General features: G+C 48.2%; 13 protein-coding genes across 13 annotated transcripts; 5 read left to right on the top strand and 8 right to left on the bottom strand.

Annotated features, from left to right (window-relative positions):
• Positions 1 to 71: 71 nt before the first annotated feature.
• On the bottom strand, positions 72 to 330 carry J056_004468 (uncharacterized protein; the record flags this gene model as incomplete). Its single annotated transcript, XM_009269663.1, has 3 exons — positions 72 to 89; positions 140 to 241; positions 298 to 330. The coding sequence occupies 3 exons, from the start codon at positions 328 to 330 to the stop codon at positions 72 to 74; spliced, it is 153 nt and encodes a 50-aa protein (XP_009267938.1).
• A 194-nt stretch (positions 331 to 524) lies between these two features.
• On the top strand, positions 525 to 1,934 carry J056_004467 (uncharacterized protein; the record flags this gene model as incomplete). The annotated part of the gene is made up of 2 exons (XM_009269662.1): positions 525 to 1,277; positions 1,332 to 1,934. The coding sequence occupies 2 exons, from the start codon at positions 525 to 527 to the stop codon at positions 1,932 to 1,934; spliced, it is 1,356 nt and encodes a 451-aa protein (XP_009267937.1).
• A 48-nt stretch (positions 1,935 to 1,982) lies between these two features.
• J056_004466 (uncharacterized protein) lies at positions 1,983 to 2,732 on the bottom strand (the record flags this gene model as incomplete). The annotated part of the gene is made up of 4 exons (XM_009269661.1): positions 1,983 to 2,086; positions 2,134 to 2,285; positions 2,343 to 2,507; positions 2,557 to 2,732. 4 exons carry the CDS (start codon positions 2,730 to 2,732, stop codon positions 1,983 to 1,985), a joined length of 597 nt encoding a protein of 198 aa, XP_009267936.1.
• Positions 2,733 to 3,204: 472 nt separating this feature from the next.
• J056_004465 (Trimethyllysine dioxygenase) lies at positions 3,205 to 4,398 on the bottom strand (the record flags this gene model as incomplete). The annotated part of the gene is made up of 1 exon (XM_009269660.1): positions 3,205 to 4,398. One exon carries the CDS (start codon positions 4,396 to 4,398, stop codon positions 3,205 to 3,207), a length of 1,194 nt encoding a protein of 397 aa, XP_009267935.1.
• A 412-nt stretch (positions 4,399 to 4,810) lies between these two features.
• On the bottom strand, positions 4,811 to 5,155 carry J056_004464 (Protein SGT1; the record flags this gene model as incomplete). Its single annotated transcript, XM_009269659.1, has 1 exon — positions 4,811 to 5,155. The coding sequence occupies one exon, from the start codon at positions 5,153 to 5,155 to the stop codon at positions 4,811 to 4,813; it is 345 nt and encodes a 114-aa protein (XP_009267934.1).
• Positions 5,156 to 5,456: 301 nt separating this feature from the next.
• On the top strand, positions 5,457 to 6,620 carry J056_004463 (uncharacterized protein; the record flags this gene model as incomplete). The annotated part of the gene is made up of 1 exon (XM_009269658.1): positions 5,457 to 6,620. The coding sequence occupies one exon, from the start codon at positions 5,457 to 5,459 to the stop codon at positions 6,618 to 6,620; it is 1,164 nt and encodes a 387-aa protein (XP_009267933.1).
• Positions 6,621 to 6,706: 86 nt separating this feature from the next.
• On the bottom strand, positions 6,707 to 8,728 carry J056_004462 (Uridine-cytidine kinase-like 1; the record flags this gene model as incomplete). The annotated part of the gene is made up of 4 exons (XM_009269657.1): positions 6,707 to 7,747; positions 7,798 to 7,855; positions 7,907 to 8,296; positions 8,346 to 8,728. 4 exons carry the CDS (start codon positions 8,726 to 8,728, stop codon positions 6,707 to 6,709), a joined length of 1,872 nt encoding a protein of 623 aa, XP_009267932.1.
• A 100-nt stretch (positions 8,729 to 8,828) lies between these two features.
• J056_004461 (uncharacterized protein) lies at positions 8,829 to 9,167 on the top strand (the record flags this gene model as incomplete). Its single annotated transcript, XM_009269656.1, has 1 exon — positions 8,829 to 9,167. The coding sequence occupies one exon, from the start codon at positions 8,829 to 8,831 to the stop codon at positions 9,165 to 9,167; it is 339 nt and encodes a 112-aa protein (XP_009267931.1).
• Positions 9,168 to 9,288: 121 nt separating this feature from the next.
• J056_004460 (N-alpha-acetyltransferase 30) lies at positions 9,289 to 9,996 on the bottom strand (the record flags this gene model as incomplete). Its single annotated transcript, XM_009269655.1, has 4 exons — positions 9,289 to 9,447; positions 9,498 to 9,719; positions 9,784 to 9,802; positions 9,866 to 9,996. The coding sequence occupies 4 exons, from the start codon at positions 9,994 to 9,996 to the stop codon at positions 9,289 to 9,291; spliced, it is 531 nt and encodes a 176-aa protein (XP_009267930.1).
• A 58-nt stretch (positions 9,997 to 10,054) lies between these two features.
• On the bottom strand, positions 10,055 to 11,125 carry J056_004459 (Homoserine kinase; the record flags this gene model as incomplete). Its single annotated transcript, XM_009269654.1, has 1 exon — positions 10,055 to 11,125. The coding sequence occupies one exon, from the start codon at positions 11,123 to 11,125 to the stop codon at positions 10,055 to 10,057; it is 1,071 nt and encodes a 356-aa protein (XP_009267929.1).
• A 97-nt stretch (positions 11,126 to 11,222) lies between these two features.
• Positions 11,223 to 11,824, bottom strand: J056_004458 (uncharacterized protein; the record flags this gene model as incomplete). Its single annotated transcript, XM_009269653.1, has 2 exons — positions 11,223 to 11,270; positions 11,321 to 11,824. 2 exons carry the CDS (start codon positions 11,822 to 11,824, stop codon positions 11,223 to 11,225), a joined length of 552 nt encoding a protein of 183 aa, XP_009267928.1.
• A 411-nt stretch (positions 11,825 to 12,235) lies between these two features.
• J056_004457 (uncharacterized protein) lies at positions 12,236 to 12,500 on the top strand (the record flags this gene model as incomplete). The annotated part of the gene is made up of 2 exons (XM_009269652.1): positions 12,236 to 12,409; positions 12,459 to 12,500. The coding sequence occupies 2 exons, from the start codon at positions 12,236 to 12,238 to the stop codon at positions 12,498 to 12,500; spliced, it is 216 nt and encodes a 71-aa protein (XP_009267927.1).
• A 77-nt stretch (positions 12,501 to 12,577) lies between these two features.
• On the top strand, positions 12,578 to 13,642 carry J056_004456 (uncharacterized protein; the record flags this gene model as incomplete). Its single annotated transcript, XM_009269651.1, has 1 exon — positions 12,578 to 13,642. The coding sequence occupies one exon, from the start codon at positions 12,578 to 12,580 to the stop codon at positions 13,640 to 13,642; it is 1,065 nt and encodes a 354-aa protein (XP_009267926.1).
• Positions 13,643 to 14,519: the final 877 nt, after the last annotated feature.

Raw genomic sequence — 14,519 nt, 5'->3', positions numbered from 1 at the left:
AAAGAGAAGATGTACATTTTGAAAGAAGAAAGAAGATTAGAATACAATGGATGCAAAGGTTAGAGAAAGGATTACCACTTCCTACCCATCTGAGAGGTGGTTAGAAAGAGAGGAGAGTGAGAATCATGCTCCCACTCACGGCGTTAGTGACGCAGTTTTTGAAGGCTTCAAATTCGCTTGAACAGACGCCTTTGGAAATGTCCTCGTAGGAAGAAGCAACGCAAGCGCCATAAGCCTTAGCCTGGAGGGAATGAGTGATTAGTAGGTCAGTCTATATGAGCACATGCCATAACTCACAACAGGTGCACATGTGGCTGTGGCTTTGCTCATCGTGGCCAACGGGCTGCTGTGTGCCGAGGAGGACGATTGAGACGCTTTAAGTAATGCGTTGGAGCTGAGCATTTATTTGAGTGCGTTGATTTGTGCTGACAGCTGCCTCGATTTCTGGCGTGCTTTGATGGCTTTCGAAGTTTTGAACCAAACGCGCTGTGATTCTCCATCACGCACACTCAAATAGAAGTAAAATGCAAGAATCGGGAGAAAGAGAGGAGAAGTATGGATTTGATGAGAATGATACTCAGAATATGCAGGATACGAAGGATACGCAGGATACGCTGGATACGCTGGATACACAGGATACGCTGGATTCCAATGATACCCAATCCTTGACGCACCAGCACAAGCAGGAGCATCAACACACCCTAGAACCACCGCTATCACCTTCGTTATCCTTATCGCAAACGAAATCGCTCGATAAATGGGACGACGCCGAAGAAGATTTCATAAAGATGGAGGATCATACCACCGGAGGTGTGGGTGAGAACGAGAATGGGAATGAGAATGAGCAAGATGCGGAGGACATACCCCCAGCAAAGACAGTGGACGAGTTCGATAAACGCATGTCAGTGCTAGGACTGCGCACGCCGCCTGAATCTGAGAGAGATATAGAGCACGCAGAGAAAGCAGAGCACACAGAGCACGACCTAGAAAAGATACTTTCAGAATTGGCTAAAGTGCGTGAGGACAACGTAGCTCTAATGACAAGTAACGAGAAATACAAAGAAGATTGCGAATTAATTGCACAGGAGTTGGAAATAGAAAAGAAGCAAAGAGTAGATGCAGAGGAGATAATAGTACAATTGCGTACGCGGGTTGAGGAGAGCAGGAATGGCGTCATGAAACTGCAGCAGCAGCAAGAGCAGGATAAGAGTAGGAGGAGACAGGAGACGGAGTCGAAGCGGTCGTCGTTTATACTAAGCGAGCCAGCCAATCTTTCGGTGAGTCGATATGTTATAATACAAAGAAATACCTCTTACACCCTTTTACCACAGAAGAGAGCTTCGATCAAGTCACACAAGAGATTGTCGTCCGTATCAGCGGATAATGCAAGCATCAGTGGTAATGGCAATGGTAATGGCAACACAACAAAATCCCTCAAAGACTTACACCTCAACCCTCAACCAGCCCCACAACAACCGTCGAGCAACGCATCGTCTAACAGATCGTCGCAGGTGATGGATATGACTAATGTGCAAATGGAGAACGCTAATCTTTCCAACGAGATACAGAGGCTGAGGCGGGAGGTGGATGTAATCAAGGAGGGTAAGTTATCGAGTGAGAATGCGCTACGGGCGTTGCGTGAGTTCATGGATAGTTCCGGCGAGGAGAAGCCGAGTGGGTTGAAATTACCGCCGCTGCCTACAGATGAGGATGTGCCTACGCCTACAGATACTGCTCACAAAACAAATGCATCGTGGTTGTTTGGTAGACAGCAGAGCAGCGCAAGGAATGCTGATAGTACGACGCCAACGCTAACGCAACAGTCACACTCACAATTAAACTCACATGCCCACTCACACGCCCCCTCTAACGACGGCGGATTCGATAAACCGTCCACGCTGCGCTCTATTTCGAGCTTCTTCGGCAAGAGTTGAATTTAGTGATACGGATGCATGTGGTGTTGTTTATTAACCTAAGGTTGATCAATTAAGCTCTTCTTCTCTGTTCTGATTTCGTTTTCGCTCTTCATTTCTGATGGGTATTTTGACACCTTGCGCCGCGAGTGATTTAGCGAGATGAGAAGAAGCTGTGTGGTAATTAAAAGGAGAAAGCCAGATAAACAACCCAACTTACGCGCCATACCAGGAAACTTCTTAGCAGTGTACACGGTGAACGGGTTAGTGACGACATGGCTCAGCACAGGCTGTGGGGAATTATCCTGAGAGCAGACGGTTGTGAGAAGGAATTTGAGACGATAAGCGCCTTCCATAGTGAGAGTGAGGTCGCTGGGAGTACGTTAAGTGCCTCAATGAGATTAGATTAGATATAATCTGATGACGTACCTGAAATAGAAAAAACATCCATAGCCATCAGTGTCGTGGTTGGATAGACGGCAGTAGTGTGCAGAGGATGTTAATGAGCCTTGCAATATCTGTGACTGGGGTTTGGGGAGTGTGTCGTTGTCTGCGAGAAGAACGTGTAGTACCCAGAACGGCGATCTTAGCGCGCTGTAAACGGTGTGAATAAAGATACTTGTAATTCTAAATCACAATTTACTCCTCATCTAGTCTACCCGCGCTATCATACACCTCTAGCTGAATAATCGCAGGTGGATCAACCGGCCTCTTCTCGCTAAAGGAAGACATCCTAGCTACGCGGGGCTGCTGGAGGATGTTCAGACGATATTGTCGTGGCTCTTTGGATTGGTGTAGGAGACTGTCTGCATTGTTCATTTTGTCTACTGGAGCTTTTTCTCGTATCTTCTACCTTCCCGCTTGGTTAAGCTTCAAACTTCACGGCAGAAATGAAATATTCGGTAAGGGACGAAATAACAAAATTAGGTTTATAAAATTTGATTTTTTATTCATAGTAAGTTCATTTTAGCCTCGTTCGGCATGTGTTAAACAGGTTGAGTGTTTTACTTTAGCTGAGTAACACAGTAACTGTCTTGGATATGTGTGCGGAGCATACTAGTCATATATGCACACGCGTAAACACTCTAACACGAAAAAAGCAGCTTAGCTTTTAAATTTAGCCTGCGTAAATTGGGTTCATGCAGTCACCCTAGCATAAAGTCACGTGAATACGTCATAGAGGGGGATGTTGGTGGTGGCGGTGGTTAAGGGGTTAGCAAATAGTATCAAAACACACTCAACACCAAGCAAAACATATGTATTCAATCATAATTTTTACACCTCACACCGCCTAAAACAGGGTTCCGTACTCGTTCCTTAAATCATGATCGAAATGTTTCTCAGTAAGCGTGCGCAGTCTGGACATATAGTCGTCATGGTTGATATACGCACCACATAATCTTCTCTTGCCGCTAAAGGCAGATCTACCATGGAGGATTCTCCAATTATCGAAGAGGACGACCTTTCCTTTCTCAAGAGGGAGCCAGAACTGATTGCGGGGGTCGTTGAGGATGCCATTCCAAATCTTTAACGCCCTGTAAAAATCCTCAACGCGTTTCGGAGACAACGCATTTAACACCGATCTGTCGTCATTGTTGTAGCGGATTTGGAGTAGCTCGCCGGTGATGTTGTCGAGGTTGATTATAGGATAGCCAGACTGCTGTGCAGGTTTAATGATGGCGTCTTGGCTCCCAACGGAGTGAGAGGGGATAGGGGTGGTGGAGAGTGTGTCGAAGGCGGGTGGATCAAGCTGCTTGAGGATATTTGCGCAGTGGAAGCCGTCGATGAAGAGACTATCACCGCCTTGGACTGTCGCCGGTTGTAGCAAGTGGAATAATTGGAGACCGATCGGGTCAGTGAAGTAGGTAGTGTCGGTGTGTGCACCGAGTGCTATGTCGGTGTATGCAGTGTCACCGTGGCTCAGGTCGGAGGTGAAGTCCCAGAAAGTTCCGTAGTGGGTTTGGCGAATGAAAGTGATTTGTTGAGTGAGCTGTTCCGTGTGTTCGGGAGTGGATGGTACACCTTCAACAAAACCAATTCCATGGGTGTGGATGTTTTGGAGCCAGTTTAAGATACCTTTATCTGAGTGTACAATGTCGGTGTACTGGGTTGTCGGAGTGTTCTGGCGTATCTGCTGGGCATTCCAGGTTGGTTTTATATCCCTCTTAACCTCACTAAGCTTGGGATAGTAGCTATTATTATATAGCCAGTGATACGGGTACTTGCACGTTGAGTTGTCATTCCAACGAACAGAGAGCGTGGTGTCTGATTGAGATACTTCAATGGGCTGTATTGAGTCTGGAATGGCGTAAGTGTCCACCAACCTCTGCTTTGTGATTGGATGGAATGAGTGTGCGTCCCTAGAGTGGTCTCTAAGCCATAAGTTATGAAAGTTACACGATTTGTTGTCATTCCAGTGAATATTAATGAGCTTGTTATTCCAATCCACCTTAACTGGCTTTAGTAGCCTATGTATCCTATTCATATCGTCGTCGAATCGTTTGAACACGTTGATTAGCCTCAATCATGTCTTCTTCAATCAAAGACAAGTCACAGAGGACGGTATGGGTAAACAACATCAGCCAATCCCTCAATAAGGATGATTTACACGCTTCTTTTCACTCCTTCGGCAATATCCTCGATATACAACTCCCAGCGCCTCAGGAGAAGTTCTCAAAGCTGCCCCATAGGGGATATGGCTTTATTGAGTTTGATGACAAGATTGCTGCTGCTACTGCGATTGACAATATGGATTTAAATATTCTTTCAAACAACGTTATCAAATGCAACTACGCAAAGCCACTGAAAGCAGCACACCTGACTGGTGAATCCAATAAACCAATTTGGAGTACGCAGGAGTGGTTGCATGAGTATGGCAAGGAGTGAGAGCTACTACATTAGTAGTCCTTCCTCTCCATTCCTTCCGGCGGCGTGCCCTTCACCTCACCCTTCTTCACTTGATCCCAATTCGTCGATAGCGTCGTACCTCCACTCTCCTGATACGATTTCATCATTGCCTTGCGAACGTCGTCGTCTGCACCGGCGAAAAGCTTCTTAAAAAAGTCATCTGGGTTTGTGTCTTGATTCTTATCTTCTTTTTCTTCTTTGTCTTGTTCTATAGCTATTTTATTCCAGTCTTTTGTATTTGTAGGGTGTTGTTGCGGCTGTGTGTCTGCTGGCTGTGTTAAACCACTCCAATGGACCCCTTCTACCGCTTTAACCAGCTCAATTTCAATTTTCATGGATTTTAACGTGTAGCTGCACTTTGAAGGTTGAATAGGGTATAATAGCGGTGCTAGATGGAGTTGTCTGTTGTCACTTAGGTTTACAAACAGCTCTCTCTCCTTAAACTCCACTGTTAAGCCATCCTGACTCACTCCTTTGGCAAATACGCTAACCTCTAAACTCCCATTCGTTTGGAAGTAATCATATCTCAATTGCCCGCTGTTTGCCTTTTCAGTCCATGTCTTCTCGTTTCAGCACACACCCACGTCATAGTTTGAAGCCAACAACGGCGACAATCAAATAATGAATTCAAATGAAATGGCAAACAGCTTCGGTGGCAATTCCCCGCTTATCAATCTACAGGCGTTTCTAGATCGCTGTAGAAGGCTGGAAGAGAGTAAGAGTAACCAAGGCGAGGGCGAGGGCGAGGGCGACGAGGACACCACCAACACACAAACGCACTCCCTCATACACTCCCTCACGCGCTCCACAGCCACTATCACCGCTGACGACGAACGGCTGCTGTGCGATAAGCGATTCGTGCACGCACTCCAGACCCACAACGAGAGATACGCGTTGAGGCGGAGGCGTGGGCGCAGGAACGATGCAGATACAGATCAAGGTGCAGCTGCAGACGCGCTAAACGTCCTCCCCTCAATCATAACCGCACCCCCACAACGGTGTCTGGACCACATCCAGAAGGGTTGCGATACGCGCACACTCGCACACCACATCCGCCCCGCTTCCGCCGCCGATGTGGATGGGAAAGGGGCGGATAACACGGATATTAATGCACGCGGGCGCGGTTGGGACTATCGGTGTGCGGTTGTGGATGTGCTTGTGGGCGCTCCCGCTCCAGACACAAACAAACTGTGCTCACTCGCCCTGCCTTCTGCCGCCCCTCTCAATCATGTCATCGATCGCATACGCGCTCGCTGTTGCTCCAACATCACTCCAGCAGGATGTATCCTCTTTGACGGCGTGGCTTACTTGGATGGGCGCGCAGGGTGTATTACAGCGTATGAGGAGGTCTTTGGGAGTGCTGGTGGCGTTAGCAATCGTAGTGGTAATTCTAGTGATAGTACTAGTAGTAGTAGTAGTAGTAGTATTACCAATACCGATACCAATAGCAACGCCAACACCAAAACCACAAACAACACCACAGACACCCCCATCAGCAGCCTTCCTCTCCGCACAGGCGGCGTAGGTATATACATCCACAACGGAAACTGTGAGCATACCCTGCAAGTTACCAGTGTCAGGTTGAAAGCCACCAAGGAAGTTGTCCCGCGTTACAAGTACATACGCGCAGCACCAACACACACAAAACACTTGTGCGACATCTGCAATAAGAAACAGGCACATTTCACCACTTACAAGGATAAAGTGGGTGCTGCACTCGTCTCTTTCTGGTGCCCCACTTGCTTCGACAGTGTCCGGGGTGGTGAAGGGGGTGTGCAAGTGTACCATTTGAATGCGTGACGGTAGTGTCTGTATGTATCTGTCTATGTATGTATTATCTGTATATCTATCCATTGCATTACTTTCCACTTTGCACTTTACCCCACTCACACCGTCCCATAATACCTATCGCCCACATTGCCCATCCCTGGTACGATCTGCCAGTACTTTTTGCGTTCGGGGACCTCCAAGCTAACGACGCTTTTGCGCCTGTGAGTGGGTGTGTGAGTGTGAGTTTGCACATTCTCCTGCGCGTCATTCTCCTCGTTGAATGTGTTAGCTTTCCCGCTACCATTACCGCTAATAGGCACCTCGACTTCGCGCAACACGGGGTCAGCGGCGGCCGTAAGGATTTGAATACCGGGAAAGGCTCTATGAATAGCGTGCACGCCGCCGCGTTTCGCGACGAGGAAAGTAAGGAAGATGATATGATGTTGGAGGACGCCGTGGTCCAGCAACACCCGAATGGCCATGTAAGCCGCAGCGCCAGTGCCGCATTGGGAGTCAGACAGCAGCACCCAAGTGTGTCGCGCTGTCTCAGCCTGCTTCACTGCACGCGGCAGATTGTGGTGGTACAGTGCCGGCTCACCGTGTTCAGTATCGTGCTGGATCAACATTGAGCCCAGTTCTACATCGGGGAAAATACGCCGCAGGCCGTGATTGAAGAGTGAGCCGGAGCGCTGGATGGCCACTGCGCAGAGATTGCCGGGTGTTGAAACATTAGCATCAACATTGGCATCAACATTAGCATCAGGATGCCTACCCTCACTCAGATTCATTCGCACCCCCTCACTCACCGCTAAGGGCGTGTCTACCACACATTTCTCGTGCGGGAGATAGGCCAAAACCTCTCCAGCCACCATTGCAGCTAGGCGGTCGACGGCATCGACAAATTGCGTGCGGGGTGTGCAAGGATCGCGGAGGAGTGTGAGGAGGGCGTTACGTGTCGGGGTGCTCGCTATCACGCGCACGTTAGGCGGTAAGTCGGAGCAGCGGGGTGAAGTGGTGGAGAGTGTTTTGCGAAGGAATCGGGAGCGCTGTGTGAGCTGCGTTTTGAGATGCGTCACTATCAGATCCACCGCTACACTGTTGGCTGCGCCAGGCACTATGATATCAGCATGACGGGAGGAGGGAAGCACGAAATTTTCCTGTGTAGTTGTTAGAGAGTGTTGGTGTGAGGTGGGCAGTATACACTCACAAAAGACGGCTTGACCCATTTGAGGTACTGGCTGAGCACACCGTCGACATCGCGCGATCTGGGTGGTGTGAGCTGTCGGTCGCGCTACACGCTACACACCCCCACTCACCTCTCGACGACATCGCGCTTGATGCGCCGCGCGAGCATGACATCACTGTCGCATTGCACGAAGACCTTCATGTCGAAAAAGTCGCGCAAGGCGGGATCAGTGAGAACGAGGATCCCCTCAACGATAACGACGCGTGCACCGTACAAGTAGGTGGATTGGGGGAGACGGGAGTGCGTGTTGAATGAGTAGTTTGGGAGTTGGACAGCCCTGCATTTCTTAATATCGTTGAGTACGTTAGTGAATAGCTCCATATCGATAGCTTGGGGTGAGTCGAAATCGTACATGTTCTTGTACGCCAAGTCTATTTCAGCGGGTGTTCGCTCGCCGTAGAAACTGTCCTGGGAGATGATGGCTATGGATTGTACGTTGTGCAGACGCTTTATGATTTCACTAAGCTGGTTGAGTATGGCAGAAGCGGTGATAGCGACACCACACTCACCCCGCTACGTACGTCTTGCCGCTCGAACTGCCCCCGGCTATGCCGATGATGAACGGCTCAACTGGATTGCCGTTCTCGTCATACCACGCACGGAGACCGTCAGTCTTGATGAAAGAATTCTTCACCCGTGCGGGTTGCTCTAGTAAGTCCATGATGATGGGCGTTGGGAACCAAGAAGCAATAAAAACGCTGAATGATATCGACAGAATAAGCGCTGCTCTATTCGCCAGTCTGTCCAGCCAGCCAGTGAAGCCCGGAAGAGTTAGTGTGGGGGCGTTGGCACAGCTCTCACAACTGGACAGCGCACTGTCGGTGCATTTGGAGGAGCTGCGCGGGCACCAGCTGCGACAGGGTATTATTGCTGCTCTGGAAACGGATATCATCGAGTTGGAAGAATCAATCCAGCACTCACTACACACACTCAAACAATCACAGAATGATTTGGGCAGAATTGTACAAGACAGTGACAAAGACAAGGCCCAGATGAGAGCGGCTGAGGAGAGTAAAATACCTCACGAAACTCTCCTCGAATACGCTCAAAAGTTGGCTGCTTTCACCCACGCTCCACCGTCTCTCACCACCAACGACAGCCACGCCCCTCAGCAGCCATTCAATATGCCTTTCCCCACCGAATCAAACATGCGTCGTGGTATCCTATTTGCTCAGGGCGAGGAACACACGCTCACGCTTGAAATGGGAGAGAGTCGCGAGGTGGAGGCTGAGAAAGTGGTCCACCATCCAATCAACAGCACTGCACAAGAGCAGCAACACATGCAAGCATTTGACGGTGATGGGGATGTTGAGTTTGATTTGCTGGATTGATTTCAATGCTGAGGCTGAGGCTGAGGCTATTTCTAATGCTAATGATGACTATGGATTACTAAATGCTAATTGCTAATTGCTAAATGCTAAATACCACAAGCCACAAGCCACAAGCCACAGGCTATCCATACTTATCCTCCCCTTCCACCACCGGTAAACAAAGCCTAAAAGCGTCTTTTCCGTTCATGTAGAACCGATAAAGGCGTTTCTCTGCCATAAAGCCAAGTCTCTTGTAAAATGCAATAGATGTGGAATTATCCACTTCAGTTTCGAGCACAATCTGCCGTGTGTTAGATTGCTTATACTTTACAATCCATGCTCCACACGCACCTCCTCAGCACCGCCGCTAATCATGGCGTCTATCGCCATCCTCACGAGCTTCGTGGCTATACCGCGTTTACGATAATCCGTACGCACTGAGAGCATAGCGATATAACCGCGCATCAGCCCCGACTTGTGTCTCTCCTGCTTACATACGACGACGCCAACAGCGAGAGCGGAGTTCTGTGCAAGTGATTGAGATTGAGATTGCGCCGTGGTGTGGTCATGAGCCTGAGCAAGCAATGAAAGAAACAATGAATAAGCAAATTGCAATGTTTTCAACCAACACACCCACCAAAAACGTCAGCTGTGGCCTGTAGTGCGCACGCGCGCGCTGTTAGCTGCCTTGGCTTCACCCTCACCCACACACCACGCACCACGTATGCACGAAATACCGGTAAGTCATGTTGATGTAGGGCTCTGAGAGCTCCGTGTCGATGAGATCCATGATACTCGCAAGCTGCCGCTCGTCGTGGTATTGTGTGTATGTGATGGCCGTGTTCGACATGGTCGTACGAGAGACAAAGGCAGAAAGGATATAAAACATATAAAACACAGGAAATGCATTATTTTAACTCCCAATTCACCGTAGAACCCGTAAGCGATATCCCCTTCACTTCGAGTCTGCACTGCACGCCGTTCTTTGCAAAGATGCTGCAGATGCCCTGCGCAATGGCGTCATCGTTATGTGTGTGCAGGGCGAGTATAGTTGGACCAGCGCCTGAGAGGCAGATTCCAAGCAGACCTGGGTGGGTTGAAGGTGTGAGAGATCTAGTGATTTCCGGTAGACCTGGTATCAACTCAGCGCGGTACGGCTGGTGGAGACGGTCCTGCATAGCTTCCCAAATAAGATGTGGGTCCGGTGGATTAATGGAGAGAGCTGTAGTAAGTACAGCGAGGCGCTGTAAATTGAAAACGACATCTCCCCTCTCATACAGTTCCGGTAGACACCCCCTAGCCTTGGCGGTAGATAATTCAAATTGAGGGATGACTACAAGCGCCTTGATCTGCTCTGCCCAGCCATAACGAAGCCAGTGGCCGATCTCGTGCGGGGGGACGGGAGGCTTGCTTCCCCAGTCCTTGCTGGCGTCGCGCGGGTATTCGGGTAGCACCTCGCTCATGGGCACGCTGGATGGGTCGAGCGCCCCCGCTGGTAACGTTTTCAGGTAGCTCCCTACGAACCCGCCGATCAACGCTGCAGCTACGTTGTCGGGGTGACGCTCAACCATTAGCGCGAAATCGAGCTGGCGCGACGGCGTCATACGCAAATCAGCCAGCGCATCCGCTAATAAGACCCCAGCTACCACCGCAGCACCGGAACTGCCCAGACCGCGTCCAAAGGGGATTTCGTTGTGCACTTTTATGTCCAACTCGTCGGGGAATTCTCCTATGTCGTGGCATCTTAACACATATATGCACACGCGCGTCGTTAGATTCTTGTATGGATCCAGAGGTACCTCGCCAGCTCCCTCGCCTGTGTAGGTGATTGTAGGCGTTGTGTGTTTCGTTGCGGGGTAGGGTTGGTGAGAGACGCTCAGACGTAAATCAATACCCTCCCAACTGGCACCCAGGCAATCAAAGCCACACGCTAGATTTGCAGAAGTCGCTGGAACTTTTACAGTGAAACGTCTAGCCATGGAGAATGGAGAGTAAGGAGAGGAGCAAGAAGAGGGCAAGGAGGGAAAGAAAACGAATGCGATAAAGAGTAATGTATAAAGTGTGAAACAAATGAATCTAGAAAGGTAGTGGCGGAGTGTGTTTCTGTTTGCGCTGTTCCTTTTCCTTTGTAGAGAGTAAGCAAGAAGACAGAACAAAGAGAGAGAACAGCGCACCTTGTTCCAGAAATCGATCTTTTGGGACATGTTCTGTAGATTTTCATGGATTGCTGCTTGTCTGGCTGGCTGCTTCCTGTGCCAGAGACTACCCTTAAACTTCTTCTCTGCAACGGCTCTAGGAGCCCTTGGGAGGACATCAAACATGGCCTTCTCCTGCCAATTAAAGGGTTTCTCAACGGAAACAGCATCGGTGACAGCGTCCTTGACTGAAGTTGGAAGTAGGTGCATCACGCCTTCAGCTCTGGCAGCCTTGATGAGGTCAGCCTGCTGTCTCCTCGAGTAACGCGGGGGCTGCCATTTACCGGTGAGCTTGGACTTTCTGAATTGAAACGGCGAAGGTCTCAAAGCGCGAGGATCAGATTGCGCTTGTTCGAGGGTCGTTGATGGCGGCAGGAGATGCTGGGATTTCTGTGCCACAAACCAGAAATTAGATTCAGAGAGAAGGAATGATTTTAAAAGCGGGGATTTGATTGAGTGGATGGCGTTGTTTATTGAGGTCATGATGGTGGTTCTTGTTCAAGATTAGAAACAGCGATGAGCAATACGAGTAAAACGAGTAATATTAACGATATTCGAGGTACTCAGGGTACTATAGATACTCCAGGTACTCCAAACACTCCAAACACACCAATTATATGCCTCATCTGCAAAACGAAACCAGTGGAATATAGTTGTGTACCTTGTAATCACGCTTACCTGTGCAAAACAGACGCGATGAAGCAAGGTACTGGCGGGAGGTGTAAGGTGGGTGAGACGGCGGGCAGAATACACAGGCTCACAGCAACCCACGTAGATTTGCAAGGAAATGTTTATTGAGGTTAAAAGGGTGTTTTAGGGAATTAAATAAATTCCTTCTTGTATCTTTCATGTTGAATGGCTCACGTCACTTGAACTTGTTTGCAGCTCACAGTCATGAGATCTTCTGAGGAGAGAGAGCAGCAACAACAACAGCAACAGCAACAACCACACACAACACCCACCACCACTCCAATCTCAGCCACTAAAAAGAAAGATCGGAAGCCAATCATCAATTGGCTGAGTTGCAAAACAGACGCGAGGAGGCAAGGTACTGGCGGGAGGTGTAAGGTGGGTGAGACGGCGGGCAGAATACACAGGCTCACAGCAACCCACGTAGATTTGCAAGGAAATGTTTATTGAGGTTAAAAGGGTGTTTTAGGGAATTAAATAAATTCCTTCTTGTATCTTTCATGTTGAATGGCTCACGTCACTTGAACTTGTTTGCAGCTCACAGTCATGAGATCTTCTGAGGAGAGAGAGCAGCAACAACAACAGCAACAGCAACAACCACACACAACACCCACCACCACTCCAATCTCAGCCACTAAAAAGAAAGATCGGAAGCCAATCATCAATTGGCTGAGTAAACGCCTTGGTAGACGCTCTTCCACTAATGTTCCCCCTGCCCCCGGTTTTGCTTACGATTACGAGCTACACGATACGCCAAAGCCATCTTCTAAGCGCAGGTCCACTCTCAATGGCGTCGTCAACCACACCTCATTCTCCACTATCAAGCGATCAAATTACCCAGAATCTTCAATCGGCCCACACAACGGCGCAGACGATGACGCAAGCTTAAAACCCCTCAATAGCAAGAAGTCCATCAGCTTCACTTCCAACTCCATTGACAGCGATCCAGATACTCATTCTCATTCCACTCTTAACACCGATCATCCAGACAACGACGACGACGACAACGAATCGAATACTTTTATTTCTAAAGCCAGTACTAAGCCAACTACTCTGCTATCCATCGATCCACACGATAGATCCTCTTTAGAATCTCATCAAGTCGCTCAAATCGCCCAGGCTTCTCCGTCTTCTCCTCATTTTAATCCGAACTCCTCTTACAACTCTCACAACGCCCAGATCTCTTACAACACCCCTCCCACGTACACACGTCCTCAACTACACAACAATCCACGTCCTCTCTCTCCCCCTAATGACGACGCTTCAATCATGACTCTCGCTTCTTCAAACGCTGGAAGAATTTACCACAATGACAACTCAAATTCTATCACTAAATCTAGCCTGCACTCCTCACTCAAACTCGATGACGACGAATTCTCCACTAGAGCTCTGGCACCTAACAGTCGCCGAGAAAGTTTCGATTCAAACACCACTCAATCTCTCCGTAGCTACAACATTGGCACTAGTCCGCTCAATCCTATCCGCAGTCCTGATTTAGTTTACAATAATCCTGCTTCTAATTATAAGAAGAGCTCTACTACTATTGCTACCACTGCTGCTAGTTTCATCACAGCCTCTGAGAGGAGGCAGTCGATCGATTCTGCTAGTTAGTCTTATCTGCTACTTGAGCTTAATAACGATATTTCTGTTTACGAGAATTGTCTATACCCTTCACTCACTCTCACGTTTCACTCTTTTGTTCTTTCTTTATTTATTATGCTTTACGTCCCCCTGTCGAGATACCTGTGATAAATTGGTGCGGCTCAATTATTTGGCACAAAACGCCTTGTGAATCGCTCGCTGCACGACTCAGGTACAAAAGCATGTATCGGCAATTTACAGAATATAAGGCCAATTTTAAGAATTTGTGCCTCTCAGGGTTTTAGGAGTGTGTATTTCTCTTTTTCAAATGTCTATCTCTGAGACATGCCAAAACCATTGTAACCATTGCAGAGCGCTAAACAACACCTAACCCATTGAACACGTTTATAGGAAGAATTTGATGATAAATTAAGCAATCTAAGGTTTTCCTTTTCTTGAACCTAGCATGGCTTGAATCACTAAGTCTTCACTCTGATATTATGACTCTCGTGATATCATTGATGCACGTGCAGAGGTGATTCAGATCGGTGACTAAAAGTGCTACAAGTGAAGTAGTGGTAGATACAACAAGCAATTTGGAATTTCAATCATTTTTTTGCGTCACAGGTACCCATTATTTTCTTGGGTATTTGAGGCGTTAACACATCAATATCATGAACTTTTAAATCAGTCTTGGGTTCATTGAGACAGTATCGTGTTGCTTTAATGATATTTTTGTATGACTTTAAGAACACTCTTGAATATGTCATCTCCTCGAAAATCGACTGAGTTCAAACTGTTATTGGAAGGTTATTACTATGCTCATAGAGCTTTTATTACACTAAGCAGCATATTTCAGCTACAGAAGAGCACTTATACTTTCAAAGATACTGCAGAATGCCTCTTT

The sequence above is a fragment of the Wallemia ichthyophaga genome, assembly GCF_000400465.1.
Source record: "Wallemia ichthyophaga EXF-994 unplaced genomic scaffold scaffold8, whole genome shotgun sequence".
NCBI classification, from domain to species: Eukaryota; Fungi; Basidiomycota; class Wallemiomycetes; order Wallemiales; family Wallemiaceae; genus Wallemia; species Wallemia ichthyophaga.
Note: the sequence above shows the minus strand (reverse complement) of the source record. Positions and strands in the feature narration are given on the sequence as shown.